The sequence below is a fragment of the Zosterops lateralis genome, assembly GCF_965231275.1.
Source record: "Zosterops lateralis genome assembly, chromosome: 5".
In the NCBI taxonomy this organism is placed as follows: domain Eukaryota; kingdom Metazoa; phylum Chordata; class Aves; order Passeriformes; family Zosteropidae; genus Zosterops; species Zosterops lateralis.
Genome location: NC_139766.1, coordinates 28,666,479 through 28,694,189, shown reverse-complemented (window position 1 = coordinate 28,694,189; position 27,711 = coordinate 28,666,479). Strand labels below are relative to the sequence as shown.

Here is a 27,711-nt window from a genome sequence, read left to right as displayed (position 1 = left end):
CTAGTAGTAATCTATACTAAATGTTCATACTGACTGGAGATCGTGGCTTCTGGCTGTAGAAATCTTTGCCAAGTGCACACAGTGACACACCATCTGCACTGATTTCCCTCAACAACCACATCGAATGAGTGTGCAAAGTTAACCAGACTTGCTAGCAGGTACAGATGAGGAAAATTAAGCTAACACCTGTTCTGGCCATATTGTACTTGCCCAGTGCAATTACAAAATGCAATTCTCTATCATCCGGTGACTCTATTGTTAAAACCTCTACTTCAGCTGGTAATTGCAAAAAGGTGAGTTGCCCATGACAGACATTCACATTGGCCAAAATAGATAGAATGTTTTTATCAGTGACACTATTCTGGCTGAGTGAATCCAGCACTGAAAGTGAGTGTGACTGTATTGAGACTGACCTACTTAAAGGCATCACATTCGAGGTTAATATTCTAAAAACACAAAGGCCTGAAAAAACATGGGTTTTTATGTTACCATCATTAGGGTGAACACCTTAAGCGTGGTGTGCAGCTGGTGCTGCCTCTGGAGACTAGAACCTTGTTAAATTGCAATATTGTATTTACATTATTTCTTAATCTATCTTCCTCCTTATTTCATATATGGCCTTTATTATTTCTTATATCAGTATAAAAATCTTTTTTTCTTTTCTTTTTGATGAATCCCCTATACAGTATTGGATGCATGTTAAAATATTACTTATCTCTTATTAAATACTTCCTAGTTAGTAAAGATAGTCACAACTTCCAGCAGAATCAGTAAAACCTGGATGTTCTACTATTAAGGAATCAAAGAAATTAACAGGAATTTAAAAGTAAAAGTGTATTATTAATGCACTCCCTTCTAAATTTTTTTGTTGTGAAAGAGAACAGAGAAAAGTTTTTACTTTTGCCTAGGTAAAAGCATGGCCACATTTGTTGAAAGAATGGGAAGGGACTTTTCTATACAGGATTTGCTGACATGATTTTTTTTTACTGTTAGTTGTAAATGTGCCCCAAAAGTCCCTGTTTAAAACTACTCTCTGTCCATTCACTAGTGCTGTGTGGTGTGCAGTTATTTGCACACTGTTGTTTGCACATTGTTGCAGCTGTTTGTGTGGCTGTCCAGTGAAAGAAAAAAAAATAAACAGTGAGGAAAAATGTTTTAATTAACAACAAAAAAGCAAGTTATCATATCTTGGGGGAAAAAAATTTCTTGTTAATACTTTTAAAGGTCATTATCTGTTTAGTCTTTAAAGAGTTGAATAAAATAATTTAAAAAATAGACGACAAGTTAATATGCATGGCAGAAGCATTCTACAAAGAAAGAAGGATGCCAGTGTATTCAAATGGATGATAACGCACTTTTTATACATGTTGATATCATTGGCATTTTATGTACATTTGCTACATGGATGTAGTAAATGTACATTTATGTACATGTACTACAGGACTGAAGTGATACTACAAACCAGCAGATAGGCTGGTCTCATCCTGTGTTTGGCAACCAAATTGCTGCTCATGTCAAATTTTAGGACAATTAAAAATTCTTTCTGGGGTGTTTGAAACCATGCCATGTAAGGCTAAGACAGCCTTAAGAGTATATAGTTAGAACTGTAGTGGGAAGATGGATTAATGTAAAAAAGTGGCATTGTGACTGGGAGGGAGAAGGCTGTATGTTCACTCAGGGAGATGGAAAAAAATCCAGTGAAACTCTTAACAGATATTCAGTTCTGTAAGTGACTATGGAAGACAAAATATGCCATGAAAGTGTATCATTAAGACATATTGGGAAACATCCCAATATAGGAGGAGTGAAGAAAAAGTATATTAAATAAATTTTTTAAAAAAGGTAACTAAGTGTATTGGATGATTCAGGGGTTGCATGTTTAAATGGTATAAATTCAAGTTATGCTTCAGGTCATACTATACCAAGCTACACCCATTATTGCAGTACAGTATTTTTATACTGGCACTAAAAACTGTACAGAGAGAAAGTCACAGCTGTAGCAATGCTTTCTGTTTGGATCTGTACCAACTGAGCAAGAGATGTTGGTTTGTACTCCAGTCCATTCATGACATATGGTCTGGAAACTGCCAAGTTTGTGTCTGGATCTCCAAGAGGACTCCACAGCCTTCAGTTTTTAGATATGCCATTTAAGACCAATGGAGCAGATGTAGCACAGAGGTGAATTGTATCTACAAAATAAAGATGAAAAGATAACTTATCCAGCAAAATTCAATGGATTGTTATCACATCTCTCCTTTCCCAACCCTTACTTACTAATACTTCTGCATTGCGCATTGTACTGAATTACCTTTGCACAGCTTTTTTTTTTGTTTAATCAATTTTTGCATAATTCATATGGAAAATTATCTACTTTATTTTTTCTACCACTCTTTGAAATGCATGTTAGTTCCTCATCTAGAGCCACAAGTCTTTTGTCTCCATGCTGTCTGCACATACCTTATATATCTCTGCCTGCCTTTGAGTGGAGTACTTTAGGCTCACAAGCACTAAAAAAATGTAATGTGACAATTGAAACTGAAATGCACATTTGTATTTAATGTGAAATTGCCTTCAGGTTGGTTTATTATTTCAGCTTTTTTTTTTTTTTTTTTTTTTAGAGAGAGATTGTTTTTTCCTTACTTTCTTCCTTACTGCAATAATTGTTTCTGACAGGTATTTCTGCTACTGTTTGACCCTTTTCTATTCATAAAGAACTCTAGGGATGGATATCTGAAATGCACAAAAAACCCCACATTTCATTTCTGCTTCATTTGAGCTCTCAGACAGAATTGTAACTCACAGACATCCAGACCTGTACAAGTAACATCTTTAGAGAGCTCCTGAACCTGTCTCTCTAGTCACTGAGATCTCCAGGGCCATGCAAATTCAGAAAAAAATATTTGAATACCAAAGTTATGTCATATTCTTGCAGTTACTTTTTGAAAATAGCAGGCAGATGTATGATTTTCAATTACAGCACTGCTGAAGACTGATAACATTACTAAAAGATATAGTCAAATAACTTGTCAAATACCCTTTCCTTACATTTGCCTCAAAATTTGTCTCGTGTATTCCGAGATCTTCGAAATGTTCTTGGTTACTTGAGGTGTTCTAACAAGTGTATTTGGGTTATTGTGTAGAAACTGTTGAACATTAGAAACTGCAGGTATTTAACTTTGTGGGAGTTTCCTTCAAACCTATATCGTATATGGCAGTTTTCTATGCTTATATCAAGTGATACCTTAACAGGTAACACATCCTGCTACCCCTTCACGTCTGAGGTGTTCAAAGTAACTCATCACCTAAATGCTACATCATTTCACTGATGTAGCAATATTTACATCATTTCACCTTTGCAATATTTAGATATCAATAAGATCTGAAGCAAAATACAACATTTCAAGTATTCTTGCTTTTAGAATCATCTGTGGGAGTAACAAAATTTTAGAATATATTCTTACTCTATGGTGTAGTAATGATAATAATAAGGTACATGTAATAATGTGTGTATACATCTTGCTCTAAATCTTTGGTATTATTGTCAGATATTTACTGAATATTTTTATGAACATTAAGTATCCATTGATAACATGCTTCATGAGACAAGAGATGTTTCTGGTTTAGAATCTTGTTTGCATACACTAGTTATGCATGCACTAGTAGCCTTAAATCTCTTTTCTCCTACGTGTTGCAAGAAGAGTGTGGTTTTAGAATGATCATATACATACACCCTTTCCTCATTGCAGGAAAAGAGAAAAAAATGGTCTCAGCTCTTCTCTTATCCTCATAATTGTTCTTGCATCATCTGTAGTTAGGGTGCTGGTAGGGAAGGGATGAGTTAGTTTACAATCTCTCATCAGCTGTTTCTCCCCTTCAACTGGGCGAACATGGATTAGAACTTGTTTGGAATATGTGAAATCAGGACTCTCTCCTTCTGCTTACAAAGACGTTTGCCTACCTGTCATTCCAAACAACACTGAGATTTCCAAGATCTGAAATACATTAAACATTCTGCTAGTCTAATTTCCATATTAAAGCAATTGGTCTTGTAACCACTGTGGTACAGTAGGATAATTATTATTGCTAAGATATGGCAAAACAAAGCCAGATAAATGAGTTATCCATTTCTCAGCGTTCTCTCCATTTCTATTCCTTAACTGGAATACAGCCTGCATATACACAAATTTTGGTCCCTAATACCACTTTAATGTATGCAAATAAGAAATGTAGGCAATTCATTTTACCATACCTAGATGAATTAGTAGTCCAGTTTTTGCAGTTATATACAAAGTGAAATATTTCACATTGAAATTCAGACTAAATATGTAATAGCTTAAAATCTTCTTTTTGATGTCTGGGACATTTTGTCATTTATTGAGTTATTACCATTGAAGTGAAGGTTTTCAACTTAGTTACTTCACTTCCTCTTAATTTTCTAATACAAAAATAAATGTAGACAGAATCCATAATTTCTGGGCTAAATTACTTGAATTGCTTACATTTTTCCAGATTTTTTTCCACCTTAAATGGAATTTTCTGTTGACAATCACTTGGTTGTCTGATATTTTCCCTTTACCTTTACATTAGGTACTCGTCATTCAGAAAATATTTGGATAATTTACACAGAAAGTCTTATATATTCTGAGTGTACTAATTTTAAAGTATAATGTTGCTTAAACTTTTATAGCCAGTGAAGCACTCTTCCCAAATGTAGGAATATAAACAGTTTCTCAGGAGGTGAAAATACAACTCAAGTGCTAGTTGGTGGTACAAATCCATGGTCAGATCTTTTAAATGGAGGTAAATGCAAGATAACTTGCTCTTTTTTATACAGGTTACAACACTTTACCTTGTACTTACTGCGGGGTGAAAGGATTTCTTTCAGCTTCAGGAGTCACTGCAGAAGGAATGGAGCTGTGCCTGGAAGGCCATATGGCTTTATGGCTCCTCCTGGCAAAGCACACGAGGATGAGCCAAGAGGCAGTCAGAAAGTGAGCCCTGTTGCTCATAACAGTTGAAATGTCCAGCTGGAATCTGAGCTTCATCCCTCCTCATAATTTACAGTGCAATGTAACATTTCCTCAATTTCCGTCTGTCTAGTCCATGGAAAAGTCTTTTCACAAACCATCTGTGCTGTAACAGGTTTTGTGATATGAGTTCACCTAATATATACTCTTAACAACTTTGGCTGAGCCATCGTGAGAATCCGGTCCCATTAATTAATTATCCTGAAGTGTGGTATTAGAAAAATGTGAAGCTCTGGGCCAAACTTTGACCTATTTGCTAGCACTTTGATGGGTCTGCCAAACTAATCCTGAAAAAATTACCATCATAATTTGTTTGAAATGCATCCATATTTCTCTTGTAATTCTCTGTTTAAGTAATTTACAAATAATAGAAAGCATCGGGGTTTGTTTTGATTCAGCATCAAGAGGCAGACAATTCCTTTCTAATTTTTGTTTCTATTTCACTTGTAAATTAGTTGCATCATTTTCTGTGTTAATCTTCATACACATTTGAAATTCAGCTATGGCAAATATACCCTTGTGAGAAGCCCTTGCATTAACTGGACTGAAAAAAAATACTTTTTCCATATCCATTACACAACTAACTAATAAAACTATTAAATATACTACATGAACCATTTTCAATCCAGTTTGTGCTTGGTTAACAAGATCTCTTTGAAACAGAGAGATGCTTTACACAGTACTTCTGATTGTATTTGATAAATTAGATATATTTTCAGTTTTTCAGCAATATCTTTCATATCATTTTGATATTATTGTATCCTATGTACAGACATAACATTACATTGCTGTTTAATAATTGAAATACTCTCTGGTGTAAAATACATCTTAAGTCTCCCTCATTGCCTCCCTCATATGAGTTGCTGCATGTAAACTGTGCTTTAAAAATAGAGTAGTAAGATATCTCTCTGTTAGTTATTAGGACCAAGTGGTAACTATTTCTATAGCACGATACCTCCTTCCTGAAATACAAGAGCATATCACATCAGTTGAGATATCCAGAATTAAAAACTGTCTATGAATAAACACAACTGCAAGCAGCAGTAGGATGGTAGTTGAATTCTGTGGAATTTCAGCATAGTTATTTCAGGGGAGAGAGAGTGTTTACACATTGTTGGTATTAAACAGCTTATCCAAAGTGAATATGCAGTGGATATGATTCTTTGCTTTCAGTTTTATCGTCTTTAGTAGTGTGTTATGAATAATCTTCTTTGTATCTTAAGACTAATAACTTCAGTACTTCCAGAGCTGAGGTCTTAAGACCTCTTCCCCTTATTTCTGCATTCAGTATATTTTCTTTCTTCTTTCTACCTTCTTCAGACTCCAGAAGTTTTTGTCATTTGACTCTTGATCCAACTTTTACTCTTCTCTTTTTCTTTCCCTCAATCTGAGCTCAGGAAGACTGTATCTACCTCAGATACGAGGTATAGCTCATGTTAGTTCATATCTGAAGTTGTATTGATCTAACGTGGAAAGCATCTTTTTTGTCTGTAACAGGCAAAAAGAAAAACATACTTTGTACTTTTATAAATAGTCTGATATTTTTCTTTTTGTACCATAGACAAAATACGTGCAGCTTATTTTCTTTCCTTGTTTGTCCATGATCTAAATTTGGAGGGAATTTTAAGATCTGGTACCTTAGTTTCGATGTGGTGTTGGCAGGAACATCTGGTATGCTAAGGACTGGTGAGGTGCTGGCTTCCTGCAGGGCAGCCTTCCACAAGCCACCACAAGCCTCTTTTTCCCATGAAAGCGTGATGGTCTATACCCACTGTCACTTTAGAGGTGATATGAAAATGGTGAAAGGGAACAGTACATCAGGCAGGGATAATGGAGGAGGAGCAGGAGTACAGCAATGACTGTGCAGAGAAGTGTCCAATCAGCTTGGTATGAGCCTCTGCACTTGATCTCAGTGCTAACTTTGACCCCAGAGCATCTGTAGTTAGTCTAGACATACACTGAAGTAGATATTAATTATCAATAACTATTTGTCAGTAGTACTGCAGTCCTCTGTTAATTTTGTTGCTTTATAGGCTTTTTATTTTACCTTATTGTATTTTAAATGCCACCCTAGAACTTTCCACTGTTTCTAGAAAATTAGTACTGAAAAACGGGAGAAAAAGGTATTCAGTTGTAATTCACAAATATTTTATCCTCTTCCCATGGCACCCAACCTGACCCCATAATGTATTGGAGGACCTGGAACTATGAGCAGTTGATTGATTTAACTGTAGAAGTAGGGTCTGAGTGGGAAGAGGTAATTAGTGTTTTCATGGTGGTGCAGAAGTGTTAGTGTTTAAACATTAATCCATTGCCATCTGTCCTGCTGCTGTTACCCACATGCTGTTGGCCAGTACAGACAGTGTAACTACTGCCCAAATGTTCAGAGCAAGGAAGGAGAAGTGATTTCCTTTTTTAGGAGAGACATCCCAAGAGTCAAAGAAATGGGGTTATTTAGAGGTATATAAGTAGGTTTTAGAGGTGTAGGAGTGGGTTTGAAGGATGCAGCATACGTCTTCCAAAGATGGTTCTAATTCTTTGTCTTTAGCTTTATCTGAAGCTAATACTTCATTTAACTTCAAAAGCAGCTGCTGTGCATGCGTTGTGACATTCACAAGCCTGCTGCTGGGTGCTAAGCATTATTAAATTACCTATAACATCTGGACCTTTAACAAGTCTCTGACAGGATATTAAGATTTTATTTTTACCCCTTTTTCCCCTGATGTTCAGACAGCTCACTAATATTGTCAGGAATATATTATTCTAAGGGGTGAAGGACAAAATAGGGGCAAAAAATGAGAAGCCTATTTTAAGTTAATTAAATACAAAAACATAATTTAAAAGAAATAGAAGAGCAGTGAGATCTTTCTGTTGTTCTCCTTTATTTCAGAGTTGCAGAGAACAGTGAGGTGGAAGGAGGTGGAAATTCAACAGTATGCTGATCTTCTTAAAGGTGTTGAAATAACAGCAGGGAGATTTGTCATACATAGGGCTGAGAAGTAATTTGATTGTAGACTTAGATCCTTTCTTCAGTTAAGTTATCTTTAAAAAGTCTGAGTTTTATCAGTTTTATTATTGAAGCATCTACAGGAAATTAGCCTGTTTCTGTTTGTGAAAGATATTCTTGCAAATGAACAGTCAGGCTTGGAAACATTTGTGTTTGCCCACAAAAATTAGTTGTCCATATGAGATTGTGAACCTCTTTGGATAGCAAGTTCTGGTTCATATCAATTAGATTACTAGTATTAAAAAATAAGTAATAAAAATATTTTAGTTTTATGGAATTTCCCCTCACATATCTTTAGACTATCAGAATTTTCATCTCAGTGTTATGTTGCAATTAATATTGTTTTCTAAAAACATCAATATTGAAGTTAAATTTCTATTTATTGCTCTTCACAAAGTCCCATTAAAAATATCGTTCCGAAACCATCTGCAATGTAACACTGTAACTTTAAAAATACATTGGAAAATAGCAATTAATAACCACACGTAGAACACTGCTGCTTTTTTGTGGTTTTTTTTATAAATAAAATTGTTTGCCTTTTTTTTGCTTCTATTTAGAACAGGATTCAAGGTCCATATTATGCCAATTTAGTCATGTTTAATTGTGCCATTTGTAGATGGGCAGAGCTGTCTTGATGTAATTTGTCTCAAGCATGTACAGCATTGTTAAAGGTATATTTGTTATTGATTTTAAAAATTTATTTAATACATAAATATATCTCTGAAAAGAACTTATTTTTCCTTAGGCTATTCTTAGAGTGATAAATATTGTAGTTGTAACTGAATTATGAACAGATGGCATTGAATTAATGATTAGCTGAATATTTTTACATTTGACTAGATCTTTTCCCGTGAAGAAAAATATTCCATAAATCTGAAATTACTTAGTCATTGGGAATAGTTATCATTCACTGAATCACTAACATGAGTTAGAGATCAAAATAATACAGAGTGAGTATTTTTTTCCAAATCAAAATTAAGGACTACCTTGCCTTTAAAATAAGTTATTACAACATTAGGGTTCCAAAACTTCATGATATGGCTTTTGTGTTACTCTGCAGAGATATTTTGGTTGCAGAAGTTGTTTTGTTGCTCTTTTATCATACATATTGCCAAGGTATCTGGACTTGTGACGAACTCAATTTTTTCACACATCTAAAGGTTTCTACCCATTTTGTTTCCAGTGCAGAAGAAGAAGCCAGGTGCTAATTTAGCACATTTATTTTTCTCTAGTTGAGTGATTCTGGTTGGCTTGCCATACTTCTGATGTGAAAGCTTTCAGCTAGTCCAGACAAAAATTCCACCTTTGCTGCAGGTCTTGTCTCTGAATTCAAACATCCATCTGCATCTAGGTTATATTTCTTTCCAGATACAGAATCATACACTCTTTTAAGGACACTTCAGATTTCCCAAGGGTAGTAGTGTATCCTCCACAAGTGGGATATTTCAAAGGTAGACAATCTGGCAGTTGTTCAAGTCACAAAGACACAGAATTTCAGTGTCAGCAGGGTAACCGGCTGAGGTAGATGTCTTCATCTATGAATTGAATTGCATCTTATGTGTTACAAGTCAACAATGAACTCCACTGAGAACATTAATCAAAAGAGACACTTCCAGAAACTAAGAGATGAAATATGCTTTTATCCTGCTTCTGCAGCTTTCTGGCACTTGTCCCACTGACAAGGGCAAGGAGACAAGCAATTTCCTAAATGGATAATGTAGAAATACTGAGAGCTAGGTTAAGCCCTCATTGTCTTCTGCCATCATCATAGTGGATGCTAGCTGCTCAGAAATCTGCAAATGCATTTCTCTGATCTGCTATGTAGCAGAAAAGTTTAAAATCATCATTTTCTGGTCATAAGGTTATATTTTTGCTTTTGTTTTACTACCTGTAGTACCCAGTGGTAGCCTTTTTGTGAATGAGTCATGTATATCTTTTAGTATTTTGTACATTCATTAAATCTTTCTCAGATAAAGTGTGATTATATGAAACGTTAAGACCTTTTGCATAGATAGCTTCAGGATATTTGAACTCTTTAGCTAAAGCAGATAATCAGAGAAATAAGCAGTTTGTCAAAATGAGACTTTTTTAGTCTACCAGTATTGAATTACTATTACAAAAATGTAAGATAGGGGGGTTTTAGCATTTCTTTTTCATGAGATCTTCTAATACTGTGGTAGCTCGTGTCCTTTGTTTGGGTCTTCTCTCTGAAAGTGTGATAAATTCAATTCTTTATCTCAAAAAAGTTTGATTTGCTTTCAGAAACATTATAATGGTCTAATTCCCTACATTGTGAGTAATATTATACCATATTTTGAGTCACAACAGATTTTATTTAAAGTCTATGGGAAACTGCCAAAAGCATCTGGAAGAACAATTTGTATCTTTTTAATAAACTCTGGAGGAAAAAAAAAGGAAGATACAAAGCTAGCCTCCTAATAACAAAAGTACATAAAGAATATACTGACAAGATGAGGATTGGTCAAAGGTTGGATTCCTTGATTTTGGAGGTCTTTCCAACCTGAATGGTTCTGTGATTCTGTGAATATGAGCAAAAATATTTGCTAGCTTTTAATTTCTAGTAATAAAACATGAAAAAAGGTTCAAAATGCCTGCAGGGTAGAAAAAATATCTCAGAATAAGTGTCTAACGTTTTCAGAGAATATTACCAGTAAGAATGACAAAACTGAAATACTTTTCTTTTTAAATCTTCAAAGATCCCTAACAGTTATTTTAAAAGGTCACAGGATAAATGAGTAAGAGGAAAGGTAAGGAAGCACCAGGTTACATGAATGTATTTTACTTCATCCAATTTCATTTTCAGTCCAATTACCTCAGAGTGATAAAGCAGGATGCATAAAGATCCCTGCACTACTAGCATTTTAGACAGCATACAGATGAGAGATAAGGCCTCAAAAAATGCAAATGAGTCAAACATCAGATTTGTTTTTAAGAAAAGAATAAAGATACAGAGATTTATACATCAGTGAATTTTCAGTAGAATTTCTGGTAAATTGGTAGAACATTCAATAGAGAAGTCTGGCTAGAAGTCTGACCTAAAGGAAATATATAATGAAAAATAGTAACAGGTTAAGCAAGGAATGATTAGCCTTATGATCTGCAAGATGTTATATTTCCAAAGGAGAAATTCAGCAGTCCTGTTTTGTCTTTGAATTTCATCTATCTAATGAAGACATTTCATAACTGCCCTTGCTATTTCTGTGTGTTCTTGCTATTTGATTTGAATGTGGTGTTCATCAAGTACAGCAGGTAGTTATCTCACTATGAATTATTCTGTCTATTTTTAACTCTCATTTCTCTTCAATGGAATGTGCAGTTACTTAGAAACAGCTCAGTATTTTCATAAAATGTAGTGACCAAACAGCATCATTATAGCCTTACAGCCTAGCTCAGCTAACAGAGAGAATGGAAATATTCCCATTTTGTATTGAAAAGTAGTGCCCAGACTGCTTCAGTAAGCCTCAGCTTCCAAAACATATATGTTCAGCTTTGTAAATTATTTATGCTGTAAAAACTAATCACATCACAGAACACTAAAAATTACAGGGTTAAGGATAATATTAAAAACTTGAAAAATTCTGTCTTAGGATTTAGTAATATTCAGTTGCATTCATCATGAGTAAGAAAAACTGGTTAAGTTTTCTACTCCCATTCACATTTTGTAGTGCACAAAATATGTTAGAGTTATAAATAATACAGTTGCATGAGCTGGATTTTTGAGCTTGTCAATGAAAGCTGAGTTGATAAGTGCAGCCATAAAAAGAAGTTAACATATTGTGGCTCTTTACTGATGTCACAAAGAAAGATTCCTAGACAATAAGGGAAAACATATAGGAAAGATAGTGTAATAGATCTGGTAATAAAAATAGTATAGGTTTATTTATAATTTAACCTATTATTTATTTTATATTTTAAATATTTTAATCTAATTTTAAATATATCCATTTACATAAACCATGTATATTTATTTATTAATAATATATGTTTATTATCTTTTATATGTTTATAACACATGTATAGTATTATGAGAAAAATCAGTCTGATACAAAAGTCATTTTACTTTCTACAAGCCTCAGTTCCGAGTATCTAGATCATGTTTTGAGTAAATTAAACTTAATGGGATTATAAGTAGAGTAAAATATACAGTGTGAAGTCCTACAGATAAATTTTGGTTCCTGACATATCTTTTTGTGTCTTGCTTGACTTTCTTCTCTCAGATAAGTAATTAAGATATTACAGCTAAAATTACACAAAATGCACATCCTTTTAACCATTACAGAAGCAAAATAAATCTGTTGACTTAAAGCTCAAACAACCTTCAAGAACAAAGAATCACATTTTATTTTCATTCGTACTTGTGTATTGCTCATAGCTGATGAAATTATGAACAGCTGTATCTGATCAGACCAAAGGTCTGTTCAGCCATGTAATTTCTGAGTCTCATGGAAATTACCATATGTTAGGGACAGTAGGCAGGAAAGCACAGAATTGATCTTGAGTTGTTGTGGCCTCATATAGAAGTAGCATGGAGTGTGTTGTCTGCTGCAACTTGTATGCTACTTCCACCGTAGCTGGGGTTCCACTGTCAAGATGCACCAGAAGACAGACTGCAGGAAGATTGTATTCTATCTGTTCCAGAGGTGACAGACAGTATTTCAGATGAGTTTTTCAGAGAAACTGATATACCATATCAATGGTGGACTTGACAGTGGAGGTTTAAGGTTGGTCTTGATGATCTTAGTGGTCTTTTACAGCCATAATGATCCTATGATTCTACAAAGTTCCTAAAAGTAAAATCTGCCTGGAAGGGCAGAACTTTTTCTGTCAGATTTTATTTGACAAAGTCCTAAATCTGTAATATTGTTAGTGTTGAAACACATAATCACAGAATGATTATATGCAGGTGCTTTTATTGAAGAGCTCTGGGAATCAGGGATACAGGGTACAGACCCAAATCTGCCTATGACGTGGATTAGAGATGGACATGCATTTATACCCTTTTGTTATATATTTATTAATTATTAAACTTATATTGTTCTATTGTATACATTGATCTTATCCAAGCATGAATTCTTGTCGTTTTCATCAGGCTCCTCAAACATCGTTTCTCATGATCCTTAAACAATAATCATATTCAATTATCAAACAATCATTACATTTAACAATCATATCATTTTTCATATGATGATTATGCAGGTGCAGTTTCACATGATCTAGTAAAGACAAAGCCTAACCTTTCATTCCTAGGGCCTAGGCAGTTTTGGTTCCCTTTCCCAGGCCTATCCAGGCCCAGCCTTTCATTCCACCTCCCCTGAATCTATTGTATACAATGATTTTTAGAAGCATTTTAACCTTATGCTATCAATATCACTAATCTTTCATGGATATTACTGGGTCCATAGGTCATGACGAAGGAAGTGTTCTGCCTGATTCAGATGGTTCTATTGAGTTTCCTTTCATAATAAGGTTTGGCTTATTCCTATACTAATAATTTATGTTGATAGCCACTGTTGTTCACTTTCAAAAAATGTAACAAATGTGTGCTTTGTTTCTTTTCACCTAGCATTTGCTTCAGCTTCCCTTGTCTGAGTAGATAATAATTCAGGAAAGGGAAAGTTGAAGATCAACCTCTCCTAGAAGCAGTAGCTTTCTGACATCTCTACAGCACGGCCATCAACTATTGACAGGGCAAGCTAAGGGCTCTTTTACCTTCTACTTTCACACTTTATAGATACAGTGAAGATGGTCCCCTCCCTTCCTCAGCAAATGGAACACACAATATGTTCTTATTGTTGAGAATCCTTTTTTGTGTAGATGTTTTTCTCTCAGCTGAAAGTTCTCTTTTTCATTTCCAAATTCCTCAATTCTGTTAAGCTGTTATGAATCCTTCATTTGCACAATTGCACAATTTTAAGATCTCTGCTGGCCAAAATACCATAATATCTAACATTCCTATGAATATCCAAAAAAAAATTATCTAGATGTATATTTCTCAAAAATTGATCTTAGACCCAGTTGAGTGTTGAATCTTTATTAAAAATGCTTTATCTCTTTTATCTCCAATCCCAGAAGCATAAACACATTCTAATAAAAGTAACTTTCTTTGTCATCCAGACTCTGCATAAAACTCTGCATTTAATAAATGTTTAAATAACCCATTTTTCATTGAAGAACCAGAAGAAAGTATATTAAACTTCATTATTTTTCCTATTTACAGGGATCAGTATGTGGTAATTCCATTTGAATTCTAATTCTGTACTTCATTTAAGGTTGTTGATTTTTTATCTTTTGCTGTGTCAGAATTTGCTGTGTGCCTGGTGGACATGGAGGATGATTAACAAATCAGACACAACTGCTAGTGTTTGTAATCGTATCTAAACCTTGTAAGATTGGAGAGTTCTTATTACTATTTATTATCACAGCAAATAATGGCTCTAATGAGTCTTTCTGGATAATAATGAAGTGCTGTACATAATCATTGACTTTAAAATGCAAAAAGTCAAAATTTTTCACAAAATTTTGCACAAATTCAAAATAGATATTTTTTATTTTGAAATTTAGTCTCTATTACTGTTAATCTGGATTACAGAACCATAATTTTCTGTATTTTTACGGCGTGTACTGCCCAACATTTTCATTTAATGCATCTTCACTGCAATTAAAATGAGCAATTTTAGGCTTTGTACCATTTTAAATGTAGCTGGTTTAATGATAGTTTCAATTATACAACTGCTGTGCAACAAGCACGTGTTGTAAACCATCATTACGTACCATGTATATATGAATACGATACATATATTTTTGATCCATATATTTTAAATGAAAGTAATTTCACAGAAACATAATAATTTAATTGAGAATTATACAACTGAATTTACTAGTAAATAGTTTTCCTGAACACAAGATGAGAAAAGAGTTTGTCATAGACATCTCTTGGATTGGATTAAAGTTGGTATGGAGCCAACTCTTTGCGTTCTATGAAGTGGAATACTGATACAGTAAGAAGTAGCAAAGCTAAACAGCTTTTCTGGTAGCCACATGTTTGATAGAAATTACCTTTCCTAACAGAATTTAGAAGATAGATTTTCATACATGATTCTCTGGACTAAAGCATGCATTATTCAAGCAGATTATGATTTGCTGAAAATAGTGATGGCTCTACAAGTTGGAGATTTGAATTTCAAAGTATTTCCTTTGTTCATGCATAATATTCTTAGACTTTATGCATAATTTTTATTAGTAGTACTATTAAAGATTCAGACATTTTATGAGATGTGTGTTTGTAGAGTGTTTTTGGAACACAGCAATTTGCTTTACAGCTAAGAAGATAATACCCTAATACATTGCAAATGCAACTGCTTGCTCCTATTTCAACTGGGAAATGAAAATGTAATGAAACAGAATTCCATTTTGATAGCACTGATTACTCGGTAGGCAGTTTAACTTTTTGAAACCAGTTTTATGACATTCACAACCTGGTTCTATGTCAAAGAGACAGATTTAACATGTATTATGTTTTTTAGTAATCTCTCAAGTGCCTTGAACACACTACCTACCATTTCAGCAAATAGTAATACCAAGTAATACACTATTAAGCCCTGAGTGAAACATGAAGTAAAAGCCCATTAAAATTTATTTTGTTTCTGTAATGATATTTTGGACTAGCTGAGTTCTAGGTGTACTTTTATACAATGTAATTCTGAAGCAGCACAAATAACATCTAAAATATATGCATACCTTAGTCAAAGTTCCAGATCATTGTTATTAAAGTCATTTTTCATGAAAACCTATATTATCTTAAATACACTACAAGTTTTAAAAAGCTGTTATTGAAACATGGGCTGTCACTTACAGTGATATATAATGAGTAAGAATGTGGCAGTTCTTTTCTCTTTTTGATTTCTGACACATTTTCTGTTAATTTCTTTTCCTTACAGAGCTAACAACTTTGATGGGTGTAAATTAGTAACATCACAGTACTTATAATGCCACTTAGTTTTAGGTGGCTAAGCTATCATCAGCTCTTAAATAAAGATGAAACTATTTAGTATTAAGTTATTTGTAATTTTTCTTTGGTTTCTTTGGTTCCTGAACCATAAATTGTGTTGCAGGACAAGGGCGTCCCCAAACATCCGCATCTGAAATGTGAAATCTGCCCTTGTCTGTTTTTACAAAGATTTTGTTCTTTTCAAAACAAAGCCAACAACCTGATTAACACATTTTATATAAAATTCAGCAGGAGAGGGAGGGAGAAAACACTATTTTACACATTTACAGAATAAACATATCTAAATTCAACAAAATGCATCATCACAAGTATTTTGATAATTCCTTTTCATTCTCTTTTTTCTTTGTGAATCAAAAATAGCCAGAATTTTTTTACAGTACAAATATAAGTCCATCTGAAAGTAAGAGGAATTGTTTTGATTACATAGCTGATTCTGCAAATTGAGCTACTAAAGCAATTCCTTGACCAAAATTCATTGCCACAGTTTTTATATTCCTCATTACGTATTTTGATACAATGAATTTGCATATTACACTAAAAACTTACATATTATGGAATCAGGAATTTTTAACAAACTTTTAAACCAGAATCTTAAACTGAAATAACATATATAAATTTCTTTGTTCATAATCTCTCCACGTAATTTTTATGTGTATAGATTTATTGCAGGGATACAATACAAGTCTAATTAGGGATCATAGAGAAAATTTCAGATTATTATTCCCTGAAATAATGTGCTTTGCTTTATATCTTGCTGTAACACATGCAGCTGATTGCTTTTCAACACCATTTTCAGAAGTGATGTTTGCTTTCACTTATTAATAAAATAAAATTTTCCGAAACAGTTTAGTACACAAAACACTGGAAGGTGTTTTGAGAATAATTGAGAGTAAGGCCTGTAATTGAAAAGCATAGCAAACTTAAAAGTCTCAATACCTTGAAGCTATCTTCATCAATTACATGTATATGTTCAATTTCAGAATTATTTTAGGGTTTTTGAGTTTTGAGAAATTTGGGAATATTTTTTCATAAAATATGACATAAATTTTAATATCTTAGTTTGTGGCTTTTGTTTGTTTAGATGTTTTGTTGCAGTTTTTTTGATATTCTGTTGTATAAGTTTGCAGTAGAACTGAATGAAAAATACCCTTTTCTGCTGTATTGATTTGTATGTATTGATGGAATAGGGTCATGTGTTATCTTTATTTTTCATTGGCAAGAGACTGCAATTTAAACCAAACGAAACCCAGAAAGCTCTGTGTGAATCAGCATTTCAAGATCTCAGTGTTTAAATACATTCTAAATTTTAGTGTTGATTTCCACATACCACTGAAATAGATGTTTTTCACAGTTATTTCTGTAAACTATTTTAACAGTATTTTATAATGCAAATGATCTATCAGGCTTACAGAAAGCCAGGTATTTTTGTAAAGTGTCATCGTTTCGATATGTTTTGGATATTCCATTTATGCAGATGATTAATTCTTACAAAATATCTTAGCTGTAATGATCACTTCCTTGATTTCAGGAGCTGATGCTGTGGAAGCTCAGTGTAAAAGATTTGAAGTGAGAGCAAGTGATGGTGGAAAAGTATTGTTTTCTGCAGATGAAGATGAGATTGTCATTGGAGCTGACAGACTGAAAGTAACAGGTATGGTAGTGATAAAGATTCTAAATGGATATAAACATATTTTTTTAATACCTTTAGTACTAATTAAACTATCAATCTTCTACAAAATTTTAAACCACTGGAGAAGAAAACATCTTCTCATTATCAGCGATTGTTTGACCAACCAAAACATAGTGCATAATCTAAATATCAGTTCCTCTTAAAGGTAGATTTGAATTTCAACTCTGCAGGATCAACTCTGGTAAAAATCACTCTTAACATGTGCTTTGGCTTTTATATTAAGCATTGCTACATTTTGGCTTTTATGTTAAGCATTGCTAACATTAAACATTGCTTTGTGGTGTGTGTGCCATTTGTTTAGGTAATGCTTCTTCAAAATTATAAAAAATATCCAAATATATGGTGACCTTTGTTTTTTCTGCACGTGAAGTACCAAGTCTAGCTTCCCTATGGATTAAGATTTCATGAGGCTCAGCTGACTTGGCTATATTAGTTTATAATGAAATAAAGGTTGCTGTTATGGTTTCACCACAGGCAGAAACTAAGCCTTACACAACCACTCACTCACTCCTTCACTGTGTGGATGGGGGAGAGAATTGGAAGGGTGAAAATAAAAAAAACTTATGGGTGGAGATAAAGACAGTTCATTAGGTAAAGCAAAAATCACACACAAGCAAAGCAAAACAAGGAATTAATTGACTCCTTTCCATGGGCAGTGAGGTGTTCAGCAATCTGCAGCAAAGCAGGGCCCCATGGTGCAAAACGTGGAAAAAGAGAATCAATGCTAAGGTTCAAACTTGGTCATTAAACTACAGGCCAAGAAAACTAATATTAAATGTACAATTGACACAGATGTCAAAAATGTCAAAGCATCTATCATAAGTTAAAAAATAAACCATCTTACAAATGGTGCTAAGAATTAGATTCCCCACCACTGAGAAATGCAATCACAAGGTTTTGATGTCGTGATCATTATTTTTTAATCAAACATTTGGCACCATAAGAATTGATTTTATCCAAAGATTGTGCGATACCATTAAATTCTTCAGCAAACACATGAAAGGTGATGAGTCCCTTTGAGCAGCATCAATCAGACTGTATTACTCCACATGGTATGATATGACTGATGAAATCTGGCAGGAAATCATAATGTCAAACATCAAGCAGAATTTTTTTCTTTAGTTTATTTTACTCAAGCTTGTGTTTTTATTATCATGGTGCCTTGGGGTGAGTATAGGAAAGGAATTATAGAAGAAGAAATAAAACAAAAGTTGAATATAAAAAAGGGAAAATAAGATGTGCTTATTTGGAGATAAAGCTCTCGGATGTATTTATTTAAGGGTGGTACTACAATAAAACGATTTTATTTTCTTCTGTAGCGATCAATAGTGTTTATTTGAAAACACTTCATTGTGAATGTTTCCAATAAATTATTTATTTTGGTAATTAATTTTCAAAGTATGCCCCTGGGCATTTGTAACTTACCATGGCAATGTGGAATTTTTTGTATATTATTTGTCCTCCATTCAGAAGAATTTTTTTAATGCTCAGCTTTTAAAGCAATCCATCATAAGTCAGTCTAAGAAATTCTTGATTAATAAAAACTTGAAAGATTAAGTTGACAGCTACTCGCTGGTTATTTTTTGTAACATTTTTATTTGTGAATTTTTATATAGGCAGCCTATTCCAATAAGAAGGTATAGTAGAAATATGGTAATCCAGATATCAGTTTCTTTCCCAGATAAGAAAAATATAGAATCAGGTGTAGTAGTTTTTGGTTTAGAGATATTGCAGTTATATATTTGTATATTAAGAGTCTCTCACTTTAAAACTAGGCAATTGGCTGGGCTGGTTTAGTTTAAACTTCTTATTCTTCCTTACATTGCTAGTTTTGCTTTTTTCCTTTGACTACATTAGCTCTTTTTTGCTTTATTACTCAAAGGAAGAAGAAAATGGATTCAAATGTTTTGTTGTTAGAGAGAGCTGTTGGAATTGCAGCTGTCTATTGTCCTTTTGCACTGAGATGCTTCCTGCCGCCAAATTTAACACATATCATAGAGCTTTGGAAGGAGAGACAAAGGCTTGAAGTGAACATATTGTTAAAGAACTGGGGAAACAAGTAATAACAAGAAGCTCATATTCTAGTGGGCTCACAGGCTCTTTTCTGCACATGGTTAAACCTTTCTCCATTTTTTATATTCACCCTGCTGTTCCAATGGACAGCATCAATGGCATCATAGAGTCTTCTTCTGTCTCTGCAGCTACAAAACAAGAATATCTGTTTGATTTTTACTTCTCTGATTTAAATCTTAATTCAAAATTTTCTTCCCTTTGCTTTTATTTAATTTTTCTTTTAACTGGAATATATTCTCTGTAAGATACTCTCGTAGCAGAATTGTACTGGTCAGCCTTGGTCACAAGAGTACAAGCACATATCATGAGGCAGCTTTATCCTGCCAGAGCACTTTTGAGAAAGATTAAGAATCTCTTAGGTCAGTGTACATTTTTCTGAGAAAATGCTGTGAAATAAAGTTATATAAAAACCTTCACTGGATGGCTCTGTTAGTGTAGTTTGGTGTTGTTGGGGCTTTTTGTTTTGTTGGTTGTTTTTTTTTTTTTTTTTCCTGAAAGCAAACACATAGTTAGCAGTTAAGAAGGATGTATAGAAAGGATGAAGGAACCTGGAATTTGCCTAGTTTTAGTCAAACTACAACTACTTTTTTGACAATGTAAATGATGTTTTATCTCCTTTGTCTTCTGAGATGGCTTTCTTAGTTAAGCACATTATCAGAAATTCTCCTTCTTCCCATTCAACTTATACTTTTCTATCCAAGTTTTACAAACATTTTTCTTTTTGAAAAGAGTATTTCTCTTTTTTATGATTTTGAAGAAGAGACAGTAATTCAACTCTCATGTTGTCTCCTAGATGGTCTTTTGATTTATATAATTCCTTCACTTTTCTATAGCATTATTTAAATTTGATTTTATCTCTGACCATTCTTCCAAGACCCATAAAGCATAATTTGTTTTGTTCCAGGTTTATATAGCTTATGTATGTTATGCTTGCACCTGTGGCTTTTCATGTCTATTAATCATGCTTAAAAAAGACAAAGCAAAAATAGATTTGCAAATCAAATGAGATATGTTGTCAATCAGAAGCCATTGCTGTTCTGCAGTCAAGTCCAATTATGTTTTATAGATGTAGAAAATCAGCTAAATCATTTTTTCTAAATAATTCAGTCTAAATTGTTTGGAAAATATTACTTACCTTTAAGGAAATGAAATTAATCTTATTTCCTACTACTATCTTAATTGCTGGATTCTTTTCTTTCTTACTGCTGCATGTCTGGGTGGTATAGTCTGTTTTAGCACAGGATCTGAAGTCCTGTATCCAGTTGTGGATAGAACTGATTTTTTTATTATGATAATTAACATGTCAACAGTAATACTTTTTCTCTAGAAAGAAATAAGGGGCTACTTAGAAACTTGTCAGTTATAGTTTTACCAAGATTTTAGTTCTCTAGAGTTCAGCTCTTTTGGAAATACAAGTTTTCAGATACATGAAGTTCCACATCTGTATTGTATGACGTGATCTAATTGGTTGAAGATTAGCTTTTTCCCATATTTCAAACATAAAATTTCTGACTGAGGAAATTGCAGTTGTACAAAGGTTTGCACATTGTTCCCAGCAGTACTGAGAAAAAAAAGCATAAAAAATTTGCGTTATGACATCCTAAGACCATTCTTTCTTGTCAAATAGGACCATCATGTAGAGAATGGAAGTCAGAAAAGGACAGTAGAGTGCATACTTTGGTGACTTTCTCGTATTAATAGCAGGATGTATATAGGTCAAATCCACTTTGACACCAAAACAGTGTCAGGAAAAAATATGTGAAGGCCTGCAAGTATATTTTTCATTACACTAAAGTATATGCTTACAGTGGGTTCAGTCTGGCTCTTGGTCAGTCATTGATTTCACTAGATGAAAAATGAGAGCCTTGATGTGTCAACGAAGCCTCAGAAGGTTCCAGCATAACTCATGTTCTGATAATATTCTAATAATAATCAGAGTTAATATGCAGAGGAGTACATCAATACTTCAGGTTTGATTTTAAGATTATGCTTCAGGACTGGGAGTCTGCAGGTAATTGAAATATAGAAAGGTCTTCCAGGGTAGTTAAAAGGAAATTATAAAATAGAAATATAGCTTATGGCTATAAAAAGGAAATATGACAGAATTATGAAGAAATATATGCGAATTGTAAATTAGGTTGGAGAAGTAGAAATAAAATATTTATAACAAGTACTGAAATGTAGCAAAATAACTTATTATTTGATGTATGTGGTTATTACAGTAGGCTTATATCTGGCACATTGAGAGACTGAATAGGAATTTCAGTATGAATGGGAAAGAAGATCATGGATTTGCCACATCCAGTGGATGGATTGTGGTTCAGGATAGATGGAGTTTGGAGAGTGAAGTGGCATAAAATAAAGGGCAGCACTTGATCATTTTAAGGTGGCTTATAGAGCCAAATAATCTGACCACAGTAAAACTACTGTATTTGATGTTGTACTAAAATTTAATCCTTTAAGCAGATATGACAAATTCTTGGTACCCTCAACACTGAATGAACCTGAATTCTTTTATCATCATCTGTCAGTAAAAGAAATGTATCACATATATAGAATTTCTGTGTTTCCTGAGTAATGAGTACATTAAAATGTACTCCAGTGATGAATAAGGTTTCTGATAAACTTATTTATGTCTCAAGAAAGCACTTAATGTCTATCCTTGCCTTTAAGGGAGCTCTGACAGAAATATATTTTGTGGTAGTCTAACCATTTGATAAAACAACCTGTCAGGGCATGACTCTGGAGGTACAACTACAGAGCTGATTACAATCACATATATATATCTGACTCCAACCTGTCTCTGAATTGAAAGCTTTATGGGCAGGCTACGAATGGTGAGAATAAATAAATAAATAAATAAATTTCTTATCCAGGACATTACTTAAATATATTTATATCTTCTGTTTAAGGGTCGAATACATCCAGCCAGCTCAGATTCCAAGCAGCATGTACTTACACCAGACTGCAGATGACAGTGTAGACTGTTGGAGGAATACATTAACCTAAGGATAATAACAGTTTATTGGCAAAAGAACGGTTTTGATTTTTGGCCCTTAAAGAAGGAAAAGAAGAATTGGTCACAGAAACATATGTTAAGTGAAATAAGTCTTGGTAATAGCAATTTTTCTGAAAACCGAACAAACCAAAAAGCAGGCAAATATGCAAACAGTTCTCTTAGAGCAGAAAAAGGTATCCGATTCCTCTACAGCCTTTTCAGTGAAAAATACTCATCTAGGCTGTTCTGTAGACTGAGACATAGAAGAAGCCAGCATATAGTCAGCCAGAAGAAAGGAAAAGAAAAAAAAGCCCCGAATAGCTAAACAACACTCTTTTGAAATAGAGGTAGAAGAAAATAGTCTACTACCTAGAGAGTCAACCTTTCTATAATCCATACTTTCTGAATAAGTCTCCTTAAATAATCATCTTTTTTTCCCTTTTTTTTTTCCTGATAGCATCAGTTATTTTAGTCCTTTCCTCTCCTTCTGGACTGTAATATATTTATTTCTATTACATAGGGCTTATTTTTTAAAAGCTGATTCTGTTTTTGTCTGAGCTGTTCCTTTGTACAGCTTTCTTAAGTTCCTTCGTACAGTTTCTTAAGGCTAGTGGAGACAATTTTCCCTGTTCTGGTACAGAGTAGCATCAATCCAGTGGCTGGTTACAACTTACCAAGTGAATCTGATTTTCAGGTTAAACCTTTAGCACCAAGATTAAGCTATTGGATATTTGTGGTCAATGTAAGAATTAATACTTCTAGGAGAAACTGCCAATGTCTGCATCATATTCCTAGCCATAATCTACATTTCCTGTTGAAGGACTATGTAAAGGCTACAGATGCAATTTAAAATAGTTCTAGTTTGAGGTATCTGAATTATGCGATGCCAGGCAAATCCACATGACTAGGGAAGGGTCAAAGCTCAGTGGAAAATTGCCCCACTATTAAGCTAACTATTAAGCTAACTACCCCACTATTAAGCCCCACTACTTAAGCTAATTCTTAAAACAGCTTCTTTGGAAAACACACACTAAACATTCAGAAGGTTTTGATGTGGAGACCAGGTATTAATTGGGATCAGATTTTTTAGCAACATTCTAACTGTTAAACCTTAGCTAAGTCTGACACTCACATGCCCTCAGGCCTAGTTTTGAAAATACACATTTAAATTGCAGCAGCCAGACCCATCTCTATTTTTAAAATATAGCTACTCACAGGAGGGAAAAGTGGATCATAAAAGAGCTCCAATATTCCTATTTTTTCCTTTTTTTTTTTTTCCTGAAGAACTTGCTTGTGGTTTTCTCTTTTTTGTGGTTTATTTATATATGGAAAAAAAAATCAGTTGTTGGAGAAAAGGGTCAGGCTGCAGAACACTTTAAGATTTCAGTTCAATAAAAAAGAGCATTTGATTCCAAATACTCATGTTATAATGATGACACCACAGGCCAAAAATATTTTGCTTTGTCCTGGAGCAGTATTCTCATTGGGTGCTTGAAGATGAAATAATTTGGATTTCAATTTGTACAGCTTTCAGAATAGGAGAAATACTGTTACATTTTCAGGAGATATTGTAGGCATCTGACTTTTCACTAAGAATATACTGATGTACCTCTTACTGTCAGAACTGCATTCATTTTTTCTGAATTATATTCGAAACCCCTACAAAGTGGTTTTTTTTATTTTTTATCCAACCTTAAGCAAACGTTTATCCAAATTTTAGGCACAAGCTAATGTATTTAGTAACCATAAACTGCATGTTGAGATTACACAAGCATTTGTCATGACATACATCATACTCTACAAACTTACATGTATTAACTCTAAATTTAGGTGGAAAGTAGCAGAAAGTCCTCACATCAAAGTACTGTTTGAGTCCATGGCAGCCACAGTTTGATACAAAGCCTTACTCAAAGGAAAAGTTAGCTCACCACGAGTAACATCTTGGACTTTGTTGTTTTCCCTAGATCTGTTTATAAAGCAGGTATGCAGGCAAAGCTCTAAAAAACATAGATTCCAATAATGTCTGCTCTACAATACATTTCAAATCTTACTCACAGCAGACTCCTATAAGCTAAGAATAATTTTACACACAGGAAGCAACTCTAGAAAAAAATAATATTTCAACCAAAAAAATATGGCCTGCAGCTTTCAGCCTACATTGTGAATTTAAATTCCTATCCTCATTGTGGCTAATGATGAGTTTAAATTTTGCAGTGTCTGACAGCATTAAATTCAGCACACCAAGACACAAACATAATAAGCCATCATTCTGGCTGTAGAAAAATATCATCAATATATAGGACTTTGTATTTGAATTGTGTATAACAATGTGGCTTTGCTCAAGGTTCAGAAAGTACCTAAGTAAGTTTAAGAAATATAGATAGAAACGCTTAAAAATTCAGAAGAGATGATGTAAATTCCAGAAGTAAGAGTAGTAAAAATCAACACGTAGTCTATGAAAGACATGAAATTATCTGTGGTAAAAATTATCTTACAGAAACAGAATGAAGAAAAAACCTCAGTATCCAGGCAGAAATGGATGCATCTCAAAGCTATAGAACTGGTCTGAGATTCAAAATAAATAATTATTTATATTTCATGGGTACTGAAGAAAGAGCAAATAACTGTGTGGTAATGTTGACCACCAAACTAAAAAATTAAATGGGTTTATTATTTAATATTATTATTGGGTTTTAGTTTAAAAATATGATAAATTAATTTATAATTAAATTAATAATTAAAATCTATTACAGTAGTATAAAATTAATATTATTATGGGTTTTAATTTAATATTATTAAATTAGATTTCTTTTGATAAAGAAAAGGAATTAGCTAATGCATAGGCCTAGTGACAACATTTTGGAATATTTGCTGGGCTCTTGTTTCTTTTAACTTCAAAAGACTTTTAACCACAGGAACAGACATCCATTAGTGAAAAGAAAGGAAAGTATCAAGATTGTACAAAAAACATACAGATTGTAAGGATGAGACAGTGTTAAAAAGTAATGTGAGAAATGTTGCTGATCAGTGGGGAAGAACTGAGAAGGTGAAGGTGAAAAGAAATCTTAAAATGATTTCAAATGACAACATCCCCTGCTCCAAAGTTATAGGGAAAGACAACAACAAAACAAAATCAAATTGACTTCTAGGGGTCAATTTTCAAACCTCAAATAAATCATAAGTAATACTTAAAGGTATCCCCAGAAAAAGAGTTAGAAAGCATTTTGATCAAAGGCCAAGAGCATCATGTGAAACAAGAAAGTGAAATATGAAGATAGAATGTGTAAAAAGGAGTAGACCCTGCCAATTTTCTCACCTATTCCACACTGGCAAAGTCCTCTTCAAAGAGTTCAGTCCTGTTTGGTTTACCTTTGTTCAGTAAACAACTGGATAGAATCTACATCCATAAGACTGATCAGCTGTCCAGAAGAATTGCTTCTGAGAAAAACAGAAGAAGTTGGTGCTGTGTAGCTTGAAGAAAAAATCTCAAAGAGAATTTCATATCAGTCTTGAGGCCCTGAGAAACAACCTGTTGAAAAACAAAGGATGCTATCTATCAGTTAAAAACCTGAAACCAAAAATAACATCCAAACAAAACAAATAAAAAAGAACACCCCGAGCCAACAAGAACAAAAAAATTCCCCAAAAGCACCACAAAACACCTCACATCCAAATAATCCAAAAAATACACAAATCTTTTAAATGAAAGAACAGAGGAGCAGGGAAGTAGTTTGGCTGTAGAGAATGTAGAATTTCCTTCATTTTTTACTTCAGAGCTAATTATATAATCTGTTGAACTGGTTGGTCTTGATTTGATTTTGAACTTAATGATCACTTAAGGAGAGGAATAAGCCTTAGCAGAGTTCAGATATTTCCTTTTTATATCTAGTCACAAGTCATCTAATATAAATTCAATATTTTTTTTTCTTTCTTATCTTAGTTCTTACTAACATATTACATACAGTCCTCTTCATTACGGTTTTGTTTTCTTTAAGTTTTTTTTTAAGCTATAACACACTGCTTAGAATGAAATGTAGATAGCATGACCACAAAACTAGAGATCAGTACATGCATTTGCACCTAGGTTAATTGCTTTTGGGATGTATTGCCAACTTCACTTTTGACTAAAATTTGGTACAGTGAGGCGAAGATGAAAAAGCTGTGCATAGATAAGCACACTTTGCTGCAAGAAGGGATAGAATAAATTAGCTTAGCAAGGTAAAGTAATCAGAGGGAGGATCCTCTCTTTTCAGAAACTCATACTGTAGCTGGTAGCCCACTGGCATGTCTGTGCTTCCTGATGTTATATATTACATTCATTGTTAAACTGAACTGACTATGAATAGCATAAATTTTACTGTTTTCGTGTATGAAGAACATTTGTATTGATCCTGACAACAGTAATGTCAGTAACAGGTATAGTGGAATTTCATTATCTGCCTCTTCCTACTTAGAAAACATTAGAACTATGGTAACTGTTCTTTAGCGTATACCTTGGTTTTCATTAAAGTATCAGATTTGTAAAACATTTGGGCCTTATTTTGTGAGTATTCTAGAAAAACACTATTAGAGAGTAGATCTGAGCACACATATACACAGACACACATGCAGAATCATGTACAGACAAATACGTTCCAGTCCTTGCAGGCAGCCTTATCACCTTACAAATGCCAAAATGTCATTTAGGTAAAGTAGAGACCTTCCCCTTAAGTATCATAATTCTAAACCATTTTGATTCATTAAGCATGATAGAAATGACAGCAAGTACTAGAGATTACACTACTTAAAGGGTAATAGGGTATTTTCTTGTCCTTTATCTGAATCACTGTCTGCAAAGTGTGTTGTGTTGGTCAGAGGTCTAGATAACAGCAGTGTGGAAAATTTTAA

At 33.6% G+C, this 27,711-nt stretch overlaps 1 protein-coding gene across 3 annotated transcripts in view; it reads left to right on the top strand.

Moving 5' to 3' along the window:
- The window catches only part of SGCZ (sarcoglycan zeta), a gene marked incomplete at both ends in the record, with an annotated part of 382,627 nt that overhangs the window by 321,506 nt on the left and 33,410 nt on the right, over positions 1–27,711 (top strand). For 2 of the 3 annotated variants that reach the window (XM_083862032.1, XM_083862031.1), the window contains one exon: positions 17,592–17,714. The exons of the other annotated variant lie outside the window; for it this stretch is intronic. In XM_083862032.1, the coding sequence (XP_083718158.1) occupies positions 17,592–17,714 (123 nt within the window). The remainder of the gene's footprint in view (positions 1–17,591; positions 17,715–27,711) is intronic. 3 annotated transcript variants of the gene reach the window in all.